This window comes from Sebastes fasciatus, chromosome 9, assembly GCF_043250625.1.
Source record: "Sebastes fasciatus isolate fSebFas1 chromosome 9, fSebFas1.pri, whole genome shotgun sequence".
Taxonomy (NCBI): domain Eukaryota; kingdom Metazoa; phylum Chordata; class Actinopteri; order Perciformes; family Sebastidae; genus Sebastes; species Sebastes fasciatus.
The window spans coordinates 6,132,278-6,152,454 of NC_133803.1; the positions used below are offsets into that span (position 1 = coordinate 6,132,278).

At 41.7% G+C, this 20,177-nt stretch overlaps 1 protein-coding gene across 3 annotated transcripts; it reads left to right on the top strand.

Annotated features, from left to right (window-relative positions):
* Nucleotides 1-3,705: 3,705 nt before the first annotated feature.
* Nucleotides 3,706-19,621, top strand: macroh2a2 (macroH2A.2 histone). 3 transcript variants are annotated; one of them, XM_074645644.1, is made up of 9 exons: nucleotides 3,706-3,936; nucleotides 6,954-7,131; nucleotides 8,876-8,982; nucleotides 11,326-11,523; nucleotides 11,885-11,980; nucleotides 15,016-15,115; nucleotides 15,226-15,315; nucleotides 16,711-16,885; nucleotides 19,094-19,621. In XM_074645644.1, the coding sequence occupies exons 2-9, from the start codon at nucleotides 6,960-6,962 to the stop codon at nucleotides 19,257-19,259; spliced, it is 1,104 nt and encodes a 367-aa protein (XP_074501745.1). In that variant the 5' UTR covers nucleotides 3,706-3,936; nucleotides 6,954-6,959; the 3' UTR covers nucleotides 19,260-19,621. The 3 variants fall into 3 exon arrangements, with proteins under 3 accessions (XP_074501745.1, XP_074501746.1, XP_074501747.1); XM_074645645.1 differs by lacking the exon at nucleotides 3,706-3,936 and adding an exon at nucleotides 4,063-4,182; XM_074645646.1 differs by lacking the exon at nucleotides 3,706-3,936 and adding an exon at nucleotides 4,383-4,505.
* Nucleotides 19,622-20,177: the final 556 nt, after the last annotated feature.

The following is a 20,177-nucleotide window of genomic DNA, read 5'->3' on the forward strand; positions in this document are numbered from 1 at the left end:
TCGAAACAAAGTCACCAGGCCTGGTGACTTTGGCCAGGAATGACAGACTGACTGTGTGTGTGTGAAGGTGTGTGTATGAAGGTGTGTATGTGTGTGTGTGTGGGGGGGGGATTTGAACCCTCTGAGACCCGCGGGATTAGTTCATTCATTCATTCATGTTTACCCCCATAAAAAGACCAAATCTGGTCTATGTGGGTCTCTTTAGTTAAGGCTGACCCAACGCTTCAACTGTTGCCATGGTAGTCAAAGTCCAAATCAGTTTTAAAATGTATTTTTAAAAAAAAAATGTTATGGCCTACGTTAATTCATTATGCTTCAACATTAATTATTATTAATTATTCTCAGACAGATAGCATGAGCGTGTGCGTAGCGGCGCTGTCCCGGGTACTGAAATAGAGCGTAGGAGATTTTTAGACAGACAGTGTCAACAAAGCCAGGTCTTTTATATGTTGACATAGGCTACAGTCTATTCATTTATTCATTTGTTTATAGGTCTTATATGTTTTTATGGGCACTGCAATTTATTTGCTGTGATTATTGCACATTCTGTAGCTGTTGTTTCAGTCTCAGGAAAATCCCTGAAGTCAGATTTTCGTCCTCATCTCATTAGACAATAATAGCAAAGGAAAGTACAATATAAGCATTAGACCCATAACACCATAGAGAAAGCAATGCTGTGATTTGGTAACAAAAACTTTTAGAGATTTCTGCAAGAATCGCATTTTTCAGCGATTGGATGGCGAGAACGTCTGTTGTGTAAACTGCTCAGAAACCCCCTTATTGGCAATCTAGCTAGAAAAGCCATCCATCCTCTGAATGCTCTAGGTCTGTAGTTTGTGGCTGTAAAGTTTCATGAGGCTGTGATTATCCTAGAGGTCACCACAAGGTCATTTTATACAGTGAGGTCAAGTTTAACTAACATCATCACACATGAATACAGTTGGTCTCATTGGATCCACCAGTCTCAGCTTTACAGTTGAGACCCAATTTATGTAATTCCAGACTGTTTAGGGACCCCAGTATGCAGAAATATTCAAATACACAATTTTTAAATAGGAGAAAATACAGATTTGCATTAAAAAAACAGCATTGTTTTGCCCAAAACTGCATGTGATTATCATAAAGTGGGCATGTCTGTAAAGGGGAGACTCTTGAGACGACCTGTAGGCTATTACAATGGGTTCTGTGGTTATTTTACACAACCACAGCATCAACAGTCTGATGCTGGCTGCACCAAATGGAACCAGCAAAAAATATTTTGTCAGCTAACATGTTAGCAAAAGTCATATCGGAAGCACTATCCTGAATCCCCCCCCCCCCCCTGACCAACAGGTTTATAGGATGGAGCCAAATAAACAACATTGTGGTCGGACATGCCAAGAGGTGTTCTGCACATTTGTGAGCTTGTACGATTTGTAAGCTCCCTTAATCAAACCATTTGACAGACAGGCATTCCTATATTCCGACAAGAACTTGACATTGGCCTGTAGCTCATCAACCTTGTTTCGGAGGAATTGTACATTAGCAAGGACGACTGAGGGAAGCGGAATCTATCTTTGAAGCCTCTGGTGCACTCACTCTCGATGGCCTGGATGCCCAGCTCAAGTCACAATATTGCACATGTATTACACTAGAATAATAATGTTACCAACAACAAACACAGGCATGATGTTCATAGTGATGGATGACCAATCTCAAGGAAATTTAAACTGCTTCAAGCCTGATTTACATGACATACTGCTTAGACTGTCATCCACCGACTCCAATCAGGTGTCGTCATCCTCTCGCTCGTTCCACATCGCCAGCCTAGTCCACCTGGACCGCTGGCTCCAGGAGCAGAAGTGATAAGAGTAGTCCAGAGTAGACACCCGTCGTGGCTGTGATGTAAAGCCCCCTCCTCCAGCCAGTTTTACTTCCTGTTTTTTGGTCAACGTTCTTTCTCTTGGGCTGAAAGTTGTGCTCCCCGTCGTCAGGACCTCTTGGAGGCCCGCAAACCTAAAACAGCATCGGCTGCTTTCCGTTAATTTATCTCCAGTAGGAGGAGGAGACGGTAAAGAAGAGAGCAAGTGAGAGAGACAGTCAGTGTGTTGTGTTAATTCAGCCATGGTGAAAATAAACACACTAAACTCAGGTGGAGGAAACTAAAAAATAAAACCCTCAGTTAGCTGATGCAACAAGTTGGGCTCACTAACTACATCTGGTTTGCACCTCAGACTCAAACGGGCATGAGTGCCCCTGCAGCTTGGAGCAGCTAGTCATACATCATATTCCTGTTTTAGCAACAACCTTTTTTTATTTTTTTTACTTTGAGCACAAAATTAAGTTATTTATCAAAGAAAAGTTGGCAAACAGTATGGCTAATCAACTGAGTCAGGAAATGACTGTAGTTGACCCTGCTGTCAACCTCCAATTTTGAATGTGTTGACTTTGTTAACGCGGTTTTGGAATAGTTTGATACACATTCCGCTGTGCATCCACATGTAGTCACGGGTTGTAAAGCTCATATAGGTAAAAGGGTGGCTGCCACTTTTGTATTCTGTTTTTAATGGTCCCATATCATGCTCATTTTCAGGTTCATACTTGTATTTTGTGTTTCTACGAGAATATGTTTACATGCTGTAATGTTAAAAAAAACAACTTTATTTTCCTTATGCTGTCTGCCTGAATACACCTGTATTTACCCTCTGTGTGAAACGTTTTAGCGCATTTTGACGGAATTGCAACAGGATTGTGTTGCTAGGCAACAGCTTGGGTCCATGTGTACTTCCTGTCAGTTGATGTCATTCACATACACTGCAACCAGGAATAAACTGGGACACATTTAATGTTTATGTTTAAAACTGCATAAAGGATCTAAATATTGTATATTTGTGTCATCACAAATGGACAGAAATCCTGACAGCTTGTTTCTGAATACGGGCTGTGTACTTCCCTGTGGATTGAGCGTTGCAATACTTTCACAGTATTTATATAGAACTTAAGCCTGCTTTATAATAAAAAAAAACATGAAAATCTCACTTTTTTATAATATATCCCCTTTACCTCGTAAGATTTGAGTACACAGGTACGTTTTTGTTTTTGTGGAAATAGCCAGCTGTGATCTGAAGTTAGTTGAAAGTTTGTTTTATTGAATTGCAGTCCTTTTCCTTTACTCCCTCTTGTATTTATTCGACCACTAACATTAAGTGGATGTGGCTGTCATCCCCCCCTTTCATGGATCTATTGGCTTCGACATATCAAAGACGTGGAGTCAAGTGATCTGATTGGCGGCTGAGACTCTCCGAGCCGCTTGGGATTTCTCTTCTGATGCATCAAACAGGCTGCCAGGATATCATCTGTCTGATTCACTTCCCACTATAGTCTGCACATGTTCCAGGAGGAGGAGAGATGTACTGTTTTCACTACCTGTTAGACTTCTGCAGCTTTCATTCATGTTTATGGCCAACTGTAAATCACTAAGGAACTGCCTGAGAGAGGCTGGAAAATATCAAGTGGCATACATAAGGCCTTATGAGTGGAGCGTCTATTGGACCTCTGAGGAGAATTTATTTAGATCCATAATTAGATTTGCCTTCAGAAACAACACTACCTTCATATACCTAAGCACATCTCGTCCCTTTCCTAACCAGCACCGTCGTCCCTGTTGAAGCCATGTTAGGGGGGCGTTTTCACTCAATTTTCCCTCTACTGAATTTTTCCCCTTTGCAGCATCAGTAGCACAGAGCCAGCCTCCAACCACACTCTGTTCCTGCCTGCTCGCTCTGTGGCTCTGTAGGGGTAAACTCAGGTTGGGAAGCTTCATGATTACAGCACAAGGACAGCAAATAAAAGCCAACCAAAACAAAGCGCTCCGTCTGTCACCTGGTGGAGGACGCAGCTGTCTGTCTGTCCGTGCAGGAGCATCTCTGATCCGCGTGAAAACAGAGGACAAAACAGGTAGAAACTTCCAAGGGTTTTTTCTTCCATTATTTTTCCGTTGCCTAGTATGCGCATATCCGGATTGACGCTTTGCTCTCCATGTCTGATGTGATTACACGCATGCAGAGGATTGGAGGCGACATGAGAGAGGAGAAGAAGGGGGCGGGCGGGGGCTTAAAGAAAGAAATATCTTAATGTCTCTCTCTGTTGCACAATAACACACCGAGGAGCTGGAGGATGTGTGTGTAGCCGAGCTGGCTAACAGTAACGCTCAGCTAGCTGTGTGTGTTTTAGCGCTATAATACATAAACACATGAACACACCTCTCCTCTCTGTTAAAGCCAGCGTCGCCTTTTTACCATTTAAACAACCGAACAGCAATAACGTCTGCGTAGCTACGTCGTCGTCATGGTGCTTGTTGTCGCGGTAACGTTATAGCGGGTACAGTAGTGAACGTTAGCTCGGCTACATGCCCCCCCGGTCCCGGTCCCGGTCCAGGTCCCCGGTGTCACATTCCCGTCTTTTCCATTCCGACCACCGCACTCATCTTCATATCCCTCCACCTTTATAACGGCGGCGGTGAGCTGGTGCGTTAATTAGTGCCTACGTGTAGACTGTGTTTAGGCCTGCAGGCTGCAGCCGCTCACAGAGCGCACTGCTCGGACGTGTTTACACGAGACCGCGGGGGGGAGATACAGTAACCTTTCCTCAGTAACATCACGGTCAACATATTATGGGCTGTTTGTGGAGGGAAAAGAGGAAAAACACGACTGGCCGCGTAATAATGGCAGCCTGGAACCAGATAGTGGACGTGACATATGTTGTTTCCCTCCTACTACACTGTTTAATTATCCTCTGACTGATCCCCCTGTGCGCGCTCTATCAGCGGTGCGTGTGTGACCTGACCAAGTTCATCATGTGTTACACTGCTGAATATTTAGACACTATTATTTATCTCGGTTGGTAAATAAAGGTTTAAAAAAAACTACAGTGAAAAAAACGAACAAAATCTATGAAGTGTCTCTGAGGTCACATTTAATTCAACCCTCATAAATCATGTGTATAGGCTTCAGTGCAGTTTTAGTTATTATCCAATTAGAAATAAATTGTCCATGCAGAAGGGTTTATGGAAAAGTAGTTATTTAGAATTTTTTGGCAAACTATAGCACTGTGTTTTCATTTACTAAGATATCCCGATTATACAAGGATCAGTTCACTTTAATTAATAAAAGGTGGCTGGGAATTTTGCAAAATGCTGATGAGATGTTTCGGTTTTAATCGTCAAGGTATTAACATTTGAAAACCTAGAATTTAATTATAAAAAGGTGTCTACAGTTTTCAGTCTAACTACTATGGGGTGTAAGAAAATATCTGAAGAAAATCGAGTATCGTGATATTATGTTTTGTGATACTGTATTGATTTTTAATTGATAGTTTACATGCATAGATTAATTAAGTCAATACTTTATTATCAAGTTCATCATGTGTTACACTGCTGAATATTTAGACACTGTTTATCTCTCGGATGGTAAATAAAGGTTTAAAAAAAATACAGTGAAAAATTAACCATGAACAAAATCTATGAAGTGTCACATTTATTCAACCCTCATAAATCATGTGTATAGGCTTCAGTGCAGTTTTAGTTATTATCCAATTAGCAATTAATTGTCCAAGCAGAAGGGTTTATTATGGAAAAGTAGTTATTTAGAATTTTTTGGCAAATTATAGCACTGTGTTTTCATTACTAAGATTATCCCGATTATACAAGGATCAGTTCAAAAGGTGGCTGGGAAATTTGCAAAATGCTGATATGATACGTTTCGGTTTTAATCGTCGAGGTTTTAACATCTGAAAATCTAGAATTTAATTAAAAAAAAGGTGTCTACAGTTTTCAGTCTAACTACTAAGGGTGTAAGAAAATATTGTAAAAAAATATCGTGATATTATGTTTTGTGATACTGTATCGATTCTCAAAAGTACTGTATCGATTTTTAATTGACATATTTAATTTGCAAAGAGATGCTCCCTCTCAGTGTGTGTGCCCTCTCACGGTAGTGTTATGATGTCGGATGTTACAGGGACTGTGAATAATGCAAATGCAGATCCCACTGTTCTGATTACATCAAAAAGTAAACTTTTTTATTTATTATTTAATATGTTTTGCATATGGTGGTGTGTTCAGTTTCCCTAAAATTAGATTTAAAAAATTGCAATATATCAGTTTATTCACAGTATCGCAATATATCGCAGTATATTGAATCGTAACTAGGGATGCACCGATGCTGACTCAAACAGCTGTATCGATATCTGTGACAATGGGGCCGATCAATTCAATTCTCTGTAATGCACTATATACTTTATATTACTGAAATTTTAATTCCTGTTTAAGTTTTGACCAATTTATTGCTGCATCAAAAAGCTTTACACTTGTAATTCCTGTTAATTTAGAAGATTTTTTTAGAAGATTTTTTTTACCATTTTTAATGGTAAATTTATATTAATTATTTATTTGTTACATTTTGTTTTACAAAGTTAGGAAAGCAATGTTTAAGTCAAGCCTGATGTTTCCTCACACATAAAAGAATGATCCCAGTCTCTTCCACACAGTGAGGCATAAAGTTTATTAAATAAACGCTGGTATCAGATCGGTACTCGGTATCGGCCGATACCCAAAGCCCAGGTACAGTATCGCTATCGGTATCAGGACTGAAAAAGTTGGATTGGTGCATCGCTAATCGTAACCCCTGTATCATGATACGTATCATATCGCCAGGTTCTTGCCAATACACGGCCCTACTAACTATGCTGTGACCACTAGAAATAAAATTCCATTCACCTCGATTGTGTTAGGGTGGAGGCAGAAATCTCATATATGTCAAAACCTGAACAAATACAATAGAACTATCTCTGTGGACTGATGCCACATTTTTTTCGTTATGCAGTTCAGAAGAACTAACCCCTTTTCACGGATGTCTTCTGTTTAAAAAACTGCTGTATGTGTCTGTTTTCACTGGCTGTTGTTGTACTCTATCCAGAGCAAGATGTCAGCCAGAGGAGGAAAGAAGAAGGCCACCAAGCTGTCCCGTTCAGCCAGGGCGGGTGTCATCTTCCCCGTGGGAAGGATGATGAGGTACCTGCGCACCGGCACGCACAAATACCGCATTGGCATGGGGGCGCCCGTCTACATGGCAGCAGTCATCGAGTACCTGGCAGGTAGGGTGATCACATGATTCAAGCTTCATTCAGCCCAACTCCAGTGTCTGTAACAGCTTATATAGCGTATGCATATAACTCTAGCTGTAAACACATCTGCACATGTTCACCGTACTGTTGCATGTGTACATTATGTGTTATATGTAAATATTCTCTTTTTTAAAGTAGTGTAACATATGATGTGTTCCATTATCATATATTTTTTACTATGTTTACGATGAATATGTTCTGATGTAATAATCCCTGATTGTATTGCGTTTAATACCTTTTAACTGCCTTTTAACATGCACCATCTGCAACCATCTTGGACTCTAACCACTGGCGCACTTTACACTTACTTACACTATACATCCTAGACTGCACATATGTACATATTACATTTATTTATTTATTTATTGACGGACTGCACACACTACGTTCACCCATTCACTCTGTATCTTTTATATCTCTATTATTGTTTTTATAATTTTTTGTATACCTTTACCTCTCCTGTGTTTCACTCTGTTTTGCTGATGTTGCTGCTTTGACACCTGAATTTCCCTCCGGGGGATTAATAAAGGTTCATCTTATCTTATCTTACCCTTCACTTGCAACATTCTTACACGTGTGTGTTGATATATACATTTAATTCATAAATCATATAACACTTAACAAAAGGACAAAACATAGACAATCACTGGGGGAAAAAATGCCAGGTAAAACAAAATTAATATATTTTTTTGGAAACAGGAATAGGACTAAGTTTCCTGAGGCCTGTACTACGAAGCAAGTTCAACATACCCAGAGTATCTTCTCCTTATCTGGTTTAGCTAACCCTAACAAACATAATCTTACTAAGCGGTCTTACAACGCTGGTTATCAACTCGGTAAATCAACCCAGGGTTTCTCAGTCTGGCTACGAGCGCGTTCACATAAAAGGACAGTGTTTGCAGCATATAACCAATCACAAACACGGACAAATCTGCTCTCAGCAGAGCGGCAGATTTTACAAACAAGGAGTGAACTATAAGATTAGACAAATAAGAAGATAAACACATAATCCAGACTCAAATTAACACAGTTGAAGCTGCCAAATGCAGGAATGCAGCTGGCAAAAGAAAAAAACTTCTGATGTGTGAATGCGTAAATTAACAGATTTATTAACGGCCTGAGAAGTCCTACATAGTCGTATAGATGGGGCAGCAATATTATCTAAAGCTTTCAGATCATAATGGATGAATATATTACACTTCATTACGGCCTTTGCCAAATTATGGCGTGTGTGACTACTGTATTTCATCCTTCTTTCAGCTTTCTGATTGGTCAGTAGGCGGTGCTTTTATACGTGTTGATCTCTGCTCCGGAGCAGGTTAAGTGTTCAGCATGAGTTACCATGGCAACAATCTACCCCAGTAAGAAGTGATCCACCGTCGTAGGACTGAAAACCCTGAAGGGTTAAACCTGAAGTTATACCTCGCCAACCCTAAATCCTGCTTCCTAGTACAGGCCTCTGGTCCTTAAAGCCAGTAACACAAAGAGGATCTTAAAAAGGAAAACAAGACAATGTTTATTTTCTGTTTATATGCTACACTGTATGTCTATATCCACATCACTGCTGGCAGTAGAGTTTGCTCTCAGCTTCCTGACTGCTATATTGTTGTTCCTGATGGGCTGGGAGTCGGTACAGTGGAAAGTAAACAAGTTTAAATACCAGAACACACGCTGTATGTCTGACGGGGTTTCCACGCTGTGTTTTCTCTCTAAGCTGAGATCTTGGAGTTGGCGGGAAACGCAGCACGGGACAACAAGAAAGGCAGAATAACTCCCAGGCACATCAAGCTGGCTGTGGCCAACGACGAGGAGCTCAACCAGGTAACGGTGCTCTAGAAGCGGCTGCAGGATATTTGGGTGTAGACCTTTACATTTCAGGTAGTCAAAAGTGAGCTATCGTATGATAAAACCGCTCAAGACAACATCATCATGTAGAAACAAAGCCAGCTTCTCGCACTCAGTCACAATGTGTGACAATGTGTCATCCTTTCTTTTGCTCGCCAGCACACTGTAGGTTCATGTTATTACCCGGTGTTAAACTCCGGGTCCTCGTGCATTCAAAAGTTGTTGTGTCTCGCTAAAAGAAGATACTGTAGTTTTTACAGTGAACGAGTCAGAGACAGTTCTGAATATGTTTCACTACTCGAAGAGAAAATGAGGAGAAGCTTAAATGAGCTGCTGGTAATGGACCCCTTAATAATTGTGACAAAAAAAAAAATAATACGTACAATTGATTAGGGGTGTAAGAAAATATCTAAATAAAAAAATCAAATATTGTGATATTATGTTTTGTGATACTGTATTGATTTTTAATTAATAGTTTACAGTTTTGTCAATAGTTTATTTAATTTTCAAAGAGATGTGCCCTCTCACAGTAGTGCTACGATGTTGGATTTTACACAGACAATAAACGCAAATGCAGATCCCACTGTTCTGATTGCATTTTTTTTTTTTTTGCATGTGTTCTTTATAATATGACAGTTTTCATAAAATTATATAAAAAAAGTCGCAATATATCGCCTTACTTATAGTATCTCAATATATCGCAATATATTGAATTATAACCCCTATATCGTGATACGTATCGTATCACCAGATTCTTGTCAATGCACAGCCCTACAGTTGATAGTTAAACTGCGATGTACAACTTTTTCAAATCTTATTTCCACCCAAATTTTTGATTGTATTAAAACATTTGTTTCTATTGTTTGTCTCAGAGGGTCCCTGAAACACAGTCTTGTATACCTGCTGGTAACGAGGTATATATACAATATGTGTATATACACTTAGTGTCTGGGTTTATTTCACAACAATGACCGGCTCGCTGTACATTATCCCTTACATGTAGTTGATATGATGAATGTGGTAGCAAACAAACAACTGCCTATTGACACATCACATTAGAATTCATTTGGACTCGAGTTGAATGTAAGTCCAATATTCTCTCTCTTTTTGCTCTGTTTTGGTCTCCACCAACTCCTGAGAAATACATCTGTCTCTTTAGCTGCTAAATGCTCCACTATGTTCACCAGCTAGTGTCTACCTGAGTCTGTCTGCTGTTTGCTGCTCAGCAACACACACACACACAGAGTCATTTGATCCATTGTTAATAGAAACATATTGATGAATGCAGCTTTAAATTGTTCGTTTGGTCACTGGTGGGAAAGTGTCTCCGCACAGGGAGCGACATTTAAATTAGTGACGCCACCCAGCATGACCTCTAAGTAAAGAAGACGCCAACATTCAAAGGCATATCTCTCTCTGCCATCTGGGGCTGCCAGTGGATCAGGTTGCCTGATGCACCTTTAAACTCATCTACTCTGCCAGACGCAAGCTGATCTCTATGTTTGGACTCTAAGAACTGTGGCGTTGATTGTAAATTAAACATTACTGTATTCATTTAGAAATTTTCCTTAGTAAAAGTCACAAAACTTAAGTGTATGATTCAACTTTCCCCATGGTCTAGTGTTAAAAAAAGTAAACAAAAATACAAAAATTGCAATATCGAATTGCAATACTTGGAGTGCGTGGCAAATGCGTGGTGATTGTGAAAGTGTCAGCTGACAGCAGCTAATGTTTCAGCAGGCGCAAAGTATCCCAACACCGTGTTTAACCTCAGCTGGGAACTACCAAAGTCATTTCACATCTATTTGCACAAGACAAGTCACCATTTCTTAAAGAGAACGACAGTCTTGTGAAAAAACAAGGTGTGTTATGTAAGGGATAATGTACAGCGAGCCGGTCATTGTTGTGAAATAAACCCCGATGCAAAGCCCTGAAGGAGTTTATTTCTCAACAATGACCCGCTAGCTGTACATTATCCATCTTATTACACGGCTACTTACTTAAGAAATCAATAATTTGACACAAAAACGGTCCGCCAGAGTCCAAAATCAGAACTGCGCCCATAGCAACAGTCTGTTATACATAGCAACGGGCTGTTATACATAGCAACGGTCAGTAATACATAGCAACGGTCTGTTATACATAGCAACGGGCTGTTATACATAGCAACGGGCTGCTATAAAGAATTAACAGACCGTAGAACGCCGTGATTGATCAGATCAGAATTGAGTATTCAACACAGCCGTGTAATAATGTGTGATGTACAGTAGGACAGTATGTAGTCAAAGTCTTTGTTTGGGAAATGTTTTCTCCCATCAGCTTCTGCGGGGGGTGACCATATCAAATGGAGGAGTTCTGCCTCGGATCCACCCAGAGCTGCTCTCCAAGAAGAGGGGAAGCCGGGTGAAAACGGACAGCCAGGCGTCCGTCCCCGAGAAGAAGATAGAACGCACAAAGAGCAAGAAACCCGTCAAAACCTTCAAAAAGGTTAAAGGCAAACGAGGGCGCAAGCCAAAGGTCAGTGAACCTCGAATACTCATGGAGATGGTTGGGGACTGTTAAGGCCACAGTATGCTTCAAATGCAATGGCTTTCAGATTCTCCAACACTATCTGAAACAGCGGAATAATTCATTTAACTTTACGAAACAGACAGTCCAACTGAGTGCCTTGGCAGCTGAATGGTTAAGCTACAGCACATGCCACATAACTGGTTCAATTCCAGCCAGGGACCTTTGTTGCATGTCATCCCCCAACCACCTCTTGATACTCGGTGTCAGCATGTACTGAGGTTTAATACTCACTTCTCATCTGTTCAAGCTGCACGCTGTAATTAAAGTATTGTTTAAAGGTGCCATTTTTTTTTTCCATCCGACAAAGAACACCGAAGAGTCTGTACCGAACTCCACAGTGGAAGACGGTCCTGGAGATGGATTCACCATCCTGTCAGCAAAGAGCCTGTTCCTTGGACAAAAGGTAATGTACATATACTGTATTAGAAGAGGCGGACTGGCCATCGGAAATTTTCCCTGGTGGGCCGATCTTTTGAGGGCCGGTCTTCCTTTCTTTGCTTTTTTTTTTTTTTTACAACCCCAGCATGGGCCGGCCTGGCCCTCGCAGCCGCAGACAGCACAGAGCAGAGCGCTACGGCAAGCCGTTTTAACATTTAATAGCAAGACAGGATATTCATTAGAGATATCTGCAATGTCATTTTGACTCGTCAGAACTCTAATTTTAGATATCTGTAATTACATTCTGACTAGTACGATTCAAACTACTTTTGCCATTCATGTGTATGGGGTTTGTCATATGGGGATTGTAAAAGAGAGTTTAAGGGCAGACCCAAAAATACTTTAGAACCAGGAGTATCTCCATCGGTCATAAAATATACACTTTCAACCCTGGCAGTCTGATTCCACACAGACATGCAGTAGAGAAGTCTCTGAGACTCTGAGAAGCACACTCCCAACCACATTTAAACATTTGCGTTTTGTCAGTTTCCAACTTTGTGTATTACAGAATAGATTTGGTGTTTACCGTGTTGTTCCGTTTTCTCCACTTTGAGAAGTTTCTGTCAGTCATCAGCTGTATCCTCCAGATACATACTGTATGAATGCATGTATGTATGACAACACCGACTCATCCTTCTTTTACAATCCATATGTTTTTTTTGTCATTTGTCAAATATCTTTAATTCCCCTCAATCGTAGATATCTACATTGTCCTTTTTAGATATCTTAAATTAAATTATGACTTGTCAGAATGTCGTTGTAGATATCTATAACTGGAGTTACGGATAGTCAAAATGTAATTACAGATATCTAGAATTAGATTTGTGACTATGTGAAATAGTGTTGCAGATATCCGTAATTACGTCAGAGGGGAGGGGGACAGGAGGTGGAAGCTATTCAAACATACTATGGCGCTGCCCTGCAGTCGTATGGGTTTATAGAAAGTGTGTCTTGAGACAATAAATCTACAATACGCTGTAAACTTCTACCACAACTCTCTAATGAACAAAGCTCTCATTGGCCACAGAGTCCTTGATGGTGAGCTCTTTTTCTATTTCATGTCATTCTCTAACTATCTGATTCACAGCAGTCCCTGAACCACTCGTCTCACAGCCAGCTGCACATAGAGACCGATGTGATGTGTCCAGCTCGGAGGACTAAAGGCTCGTTGTGATTAAAATGAGGTTGTAGCTCAGCCCTCGTTGGTGTTATAACAACTTATGAGTTATTGATCCGGGAAGTTTGAATCTGTCAATGTCTTTCCAACTTTACCAAACTATCCGAGTTAGCAAAAGCTTCTGCTGACGCTGTTCAGATGCTTTGTTGGGCCGATATCCAATGGGAAGCCTTGCATGAGCAACGTCACGAACAACAACTCTGACCAGTCATAATGAGGTTTGAGATATCTGGAGCTGTTATTTAGGATAGTCAGAACTGAATTATAGATATCTCTAACTGTCGTTTTGACTTATTGTCACAATAATTACGACTAGTCAAAATGCCCTTGTGGATATCTCTAATGTTAATTCCAGATAGTCAAGCTTAGCTATTAGATGTTAAAACGGCTTGCCATAGGTGCGTTGCCTGTCAGAGTGGGCCAATCTAATACTTTCAATATTGAGGGGGGAGACGAGCGGCACCTCTCAATTTGGACTGATCCTCATTTTTGTTGAAATGTGATTGGCTCAGCAACGGTAAATATTTGAGTTTAGTCTGTACAAGTCTATAAAAGCCTTGTTTTAACAAATGAAGGAATTCTGTCCACAGAAAAAAAAGTTGGCTTTTATTTTAAAACCAACAGGAACTGAGGCCTGTACTACGAAGCGAGTTCAATATACCCGGGGTATCTTCTCGTTATCTGGCTTCACTAACTCTAACAAACGAGATCCCGCTAAACTGTACTACGAAGCTGGTTATCAACTCGGTAAATCAACCCAGGGTTTCTCCATCTGGCTGTGAGCGCGTTCACATGAACGAGGAGGTGTTTGCAGTTTATGACCAATCAGAGACATGGACAAGTCTACTGACTGCAGACAGACAGACAGACAGAGCGGCATATTTTACAAAGAGTAAACTATATTAGACAGATACAAAGAAGTTAAACACTTAATCCAGACTAAAAGTAACACAGTTGAAGCTGCCAAATGCAGGAAGGACAGCTGGAAAAAGAAAGAACTCCAGATGTGTGAATGTGTAAATTAACTGACTTATTAATTTTAACGGAATACTCCAAATTAAGATATACTCGTCTAGATATGAGAGTATAATAGATTAATAGACTAATAGACTACTCATGTTTTTACCCTGTGTATTATGTGGCGTCTATGACTATTTAAACCTCCTTTCACTTGCTTCCCCCCTCTGTGGAAACGGACTCAAGAGGAAGTAAAACAAGATAAATATAAAAATATAAATCACAGCATAAAGTCCGCTGTCCTTCCTGTATTTGTCAGTCTAAACTGTGTTGTTTTTAGCCTAAAATATGACTTAAACTTCTTCATACGTGTGTAATATTACCATAAGATCGGCTCACTGAGCTCTGATTGGTCAGTAGGAGGTGCTTTTATACGAGTTGATTTCTTATCTGGAACATAACCTGCTCCGGAGCAGGTTAGCCGTTCAGCATCAGTTACCATGGTGATCTACACAGGTAAGAAGTGAACCAGCTTCGTAGTACGGAGTTAACCCTGAAGTTACCTCGATAACGCCAAATCTTGCTTCGTAGCACAGGCCTCTGTTGAGTTAAAAATCTATATTTTACTTTTTTTCATTATTCTACAGATATAATCACTGAAACTGTTGTAATGTTGCTGGTAATGTCGAAAGATCATTTCATTTTTTGATGTAATCATAAGAGTGACAACAGTGTCAGCTCACTGTGATTTTTGGTAAAAGGCCAACCAACATATCAGTCCAATCTATGACATTTACCATACCGACTGAGTGAGAGAACTAGCAGCTGTTTTCTCACACTGTGTCGATGACTTTGTGAATCCACAGCTTTCACTAACAGAGAGTGAAATCAGCAAAATCGGAACAATCAAAGTGGAGGGGATAATTAACCCGACAAACGCAGAGATGGACCTCAAAGATGGAGTTGGTGAGGAGGACATGTTCATGTGTACTTTATTTCTTAGTAACAAGTTTTCACACTTCCCTCTACACATGCGGTCTTGTGTTAACCTGCTGCTGCTGCTGTGCCGTTTTCAGGCAACGCCCTCGAGAAAGTTGGAGGCCGGGAGTTCCTGGACACAGTCAAGGAGCTGCGGAAAGCACAGGGGCCTTTGGAGGTGTCATCAGGTACAGAATCTTCGTACATGGAACACTGGGGGGCGGCTGTGGCTCAGAGGTAGAGCGGGTCGCCCACCAATCGGAAGATCAGCGGTTTGATCCCCGGCTGCTCCAGTCTACATGTCGAAGTGTCCTGGAGCAAGATACTCGAATAACGCTCCGTCCACACTGGCAACGTCAGGAGTGTGTGGCGGTTACATCGCGTGGCAGCTGTGTGATTCACGCGTCGGGTGCTGCGTTTCTGCTGCTGTCAGCCCTTTCTTTCTACATAGAGTTTGCCTTTCATAATGACCATTTAATTTCATTATAAATGTAATTTATATTTATTTTAGACAGAGAAAGGTTAAGAAACGTGAGGTAATTTATAAATAATAGTAATAATCCACAATTAAAACCCCATACTATATTCATTCATGGAGCTCTCCAAGTCACTGCATGTTCTACAACACTGTCCTGCACATATTTCAGAATAAAAGCCTTGTGTTATTTCTAAATGAAAGCAGGAAGTGTTGATTTAAACCCCGTACTTTATTCATTCATGGAGCCGTGCAAGTCACTGCATGTTCCACAGCACTCTCCTGCACATATTTCAGAATAAAAGCCTCTTGTTAACAAATGAAGGAATTCTGTCCACAGAAAAAAATGCTTGAGGGCTTTTATTTTGAAATGAAAGAGGGAAGCGTTCATTTAAAAACAAGTCTTTACTTTTTTTTCATATTCTACAGATGTCTAGACATTGAAACTGTAGTAATGTTGCTGGTATGATGTCAATATACAGTCAATAGATCACTTTCACTGTCTGTTGTTGCTGTGAACCGCGTGCGGCTTGCGTCAAAAATAGGCGAGACCTCGAATCTAACCTGTTAACACGGACGCCGAAATAAAAAACAACAGGTAACGGAGCCGCCACGCACTCTTGACGTTCCCAGTGTGGATGAGGCTTGAGTGTTTAGCCTCTTATCAGTGTATGAATGGGTGAATGCTGACATGTAGTGTAATGCGCTTTGAGTTGTCGGAAGACTAGAAAGGCGAAAACGTTTTTATCTGACAAAATGTTCTGCTTCAATTCATATTTGTTGGCGTTTAGCCTTTCAGAAACAACTTTTTCACTGCGGTCAAAAACTCTCCTGCACGCATCTGTATTAACGGGGCGGTCTAGCAGCAATCTAACAGCACCATAAATTACATTTATATGTACACTACATTTATATAACAATCACACAAAATCATATTTTCCCCATAAACATCATAAAATATGACGACAGACATTTGAAGCTTCATTGGAAAACCTCAATCAAAGCTTTGAATGTAAAAAAAACAAAACATTGGATACAGCCCTTATCCGCGGTCTCTTGATGTGTTTCAGGGTTGAACTGTCAGTGTTTGTGTCTTTTCACCCGGCAGTGGCAGTGAGCCAGGCCAATGGGATGGCAGCCCGCTTCATCATCCACTGTAACGTCCCTCAGTGGGGTTCAGAGAAGTGTGAGGACCAGCTAGAGAAGACGGTGAAGAACTGCCTCTCAGCAGCAGAGGAGAAGAAGCTCAAGTCCGTGGCTTTCCCTTCACTTCCTGCTGGACGGTGAGCTCTCCTCTGACACACTGCTTCAAACTCTCTGTGACCCCCCTTTTACTCCTTGCATTAAAATGTGCTTTGGGGTTGCAATCGGATAGAGCTCGACCGTAGAAATAGAATAGGAGGAGAACAGGCATCGAACTGTTCTAAGTGGTCATTTGACCGGTACAAAAGAAAATGGCGATTTGTTAGTTATTATGGTGACAACAGAACGCACGTCAGTGGGGCTGTAAAGGTTGGTCGCAGCTGGCCAAGGAGTCAATTACGAATCCTGCTATGGCAAAGGCATGACCCGCCCTACTCTGCCTCTGATTGGCTAGTACTCGTTGCCGTCGTTGGTTGGATTGTTTGGGTTTAGGCACAAGGAATGAGATTGGTTTAGGGTTAGGGTAAAAATATCACGGTAAGCCAATCAGAGGCAGAGTAGAGGCGGATCATGCCTTTGCTCTAGTAGGATTTGTAATATTGCCGCCGGGAAGAGAGCGGACGCAGCTCTGCAGATGGATGACGGCTAGATAGCTAGGTAGCGTGACCTTCTCCGGAGCAGCGGGGAGGGAGGCGTAGGGACCGTCGGACTCACCGCTGCCGCTGGCCACCAGCCCACTGTTTGGCTCATTCTCTGTTACCAGTGTAGCATTAAATGGCGTGGCAGAATTACCAAGCCAGCTAACTAACAATAGCGACGTGCTTTCCTCCGCTGTGACCGGTGAGTGTGTGGATGAAACATCAAGTTGTTCAATTTGACTCTCTCGTTTTAGTCGTTACTGCAAAACCTCACCTCAGCGAGTCAGAGACTTGCCGTAAGTTGGGTTTAGTTTACACGGAGGTTAAAATGCTACAATGGTTGCTATGGCAACGGCACACATAAAAAAAGCTCTGCTGTGTTGATTTGAATGGGAATGTCTGTTCTATTTCTATTTCTTGACCACATGAAATCACAGGTGTAAATGCACCCAAAACACCTTGAGGCTATAAGTTTGTGTGTAATGCACCGCGATCGGATCTCTATCGGCAACGGAGACGTATGTTAATACCAGAGGCCTGAGCTACGGAGCAGGATTTGGGGTTAGCGAGGTAACTTCAGGTTTAACCCTTCAGGGTTTTCAGTCCTACGATGGTGGATCACTTCTTACCAGGGTAGATCGTTACCATGGTAACTTATGCCGAAAACTCCGGAGCAGGTTATGTTTGAGATAAGAGATGAACTCGTATAAAAGCACCTCCTACTGAACAATTAGAGCTCAGTGCGCAGATTGTATGATAATATTACACAAATACGAAGAAGTTAAAGTCATAATCCAGACTAAAAAACAACAGTTTAAACTGCCAATGCAGAAAGGACAGCTGGCAAAACAAAATCCCCAACTGTGTCAATGTGTAAATGAATAGGCTAAACTGCAGCTCTTGTGGGATGTTCCCGGGCTGCAGTGGTCAGGACCTACCAAAAGTGGTCCAAGGAAGGAAAACCGGTGAACCGGCGACAGGGTCAGACCCGAGGCTCACTGATGCACGTGGGGAGTGAAGGCTGGCCCGTGTTGTCCGATCCAATAGACGAGCTACTGGAGCTCAAACTGCTGAAAAAGTTAATGCTGGTTCTGATAGAAAGGTGTCAGAACACACAGTGCATCACAGTTTGTTGCGTATGTGGCTTCGTAGCCGCAGACCGGTCAGGGTGCCAGTGCTGACCCGTGTCCAAAAGCCCCTCAATGGGCACGTCGTGCTCATCAGAACTGGACCACGGAGCAATGGAAGAAGGTGGCCAGGTGTGATGAATCACGTTTTCTTTTACATCATGTGGATGGCAACGAGTTCGAGGTGTTGACTCGGCCTCCAAGTTCTCCAGATCTCAATCCAATGGAGCATCTGTGGGATGTGCTGGACAAACAAGTCCAATCCACGGAGGCCCCACCTCGCAACTTACAGGACTTAAAGGATCTGCTACTGACGGCTTGGTGCCAGATACCACAGCAGACCTTCAGAGGTCTAATGGAGTCCATGCCTCGACGGATCAGGGCTGTTTTAGTGGCAAAAGGGGTGATCTACTCAATATTAGGCAGGTGGTCATAATGTTACGGCTGATCGGTGTATGTTTATAATGACATTTCACAGCATTATGGTTCGTCGTGTTACTTTTAGCTACAGCTTCTATACGTTAGTCCTCACTAGTCCGTCCTGTTGAACAGTGTACTTTATTAACCACAGTCTCTCTCACAGGAACGGATTCCCAAAACAAACGGCCGCCCAGCTCATCCTCAAGGCCATCTCCAACCATTTTGTGTCGTCCACCAGCTCCTCCCTGAAAAACATTTACTTTGTTCTGTTTGACAGTGAGAGCATTGGGATATACCTTCAGGAAATGGCCAAGCTGGACGCCAAGTGAGGATTCTCGATTTCAGGGGGTTTGATTTTCTAACTGTTGTTTGTTGCAGGTGGTGTAGATAGGTGACATGACAGTCAGGGGGTTTGATGTGGAATCTGTGTTGGTTAAAAGAGGAAAAAAAAATCTGTGTGAGTGGAGTGCTGTTTCACATTTATGTTCCACTGTCCCTTCAACAGAGTGCATTCTTTATAGATTAGATCATTTCAGTCCGTATGGTTTCCTTGTTTCAATGATGTTTTTACATTCCATGTACAAATATAACCGTTTTCCTGGCCTCTGTAGTTTCTGATACAGTTAGTTTACTAAAAAATCTGTGGTTCTCATTCTGCTTTGAAATAAAAACTCAGATGTTTTACACCAGAGATCGGCTCAGACTTTCAACACTTAACACGTATTGCTTTCTCGTCTCATTTCTTATAAAGTAAGTCTATCTAAAGTGTTACAATACAGTACAAAACGTGCATTACACTCTGTAGAAACGTCAAGTAGATGTTTTTAGAATTGATTGTAGCATGAGCTTTTTATAGCAGACATTTATTATTCTACCATAAAATACGAGACGGGTCTGATTGCAGTCGCGAAGGAACGCCCGCCGCTTTCACTGCGAGTCACATGGGACACGGCTGCTGTCCTAGCTGCCTCAGGACATGCGGGCATGCGAGTTCAAGAGGCAAGAGACAGAGTGTATGAGAGTCTCTGTACGGCGAGGACAGGAGCAGCGCAGGACCACGCCAGAGTACCGCCGCGGCTGCAAGAGTGGCAAAGAGAGCACCAGCATCCTGCACACCACAGAGCAGCCCGAGAGAAACACCGGCAGCAGGGAAGCCAACGTGAAAGCAATAGAGTTGTGATGTCACATCAAACAGTTGTGACAATTGCACTTACAGTTTAGAGGACGATAAGACCGTTTTGAAAAAA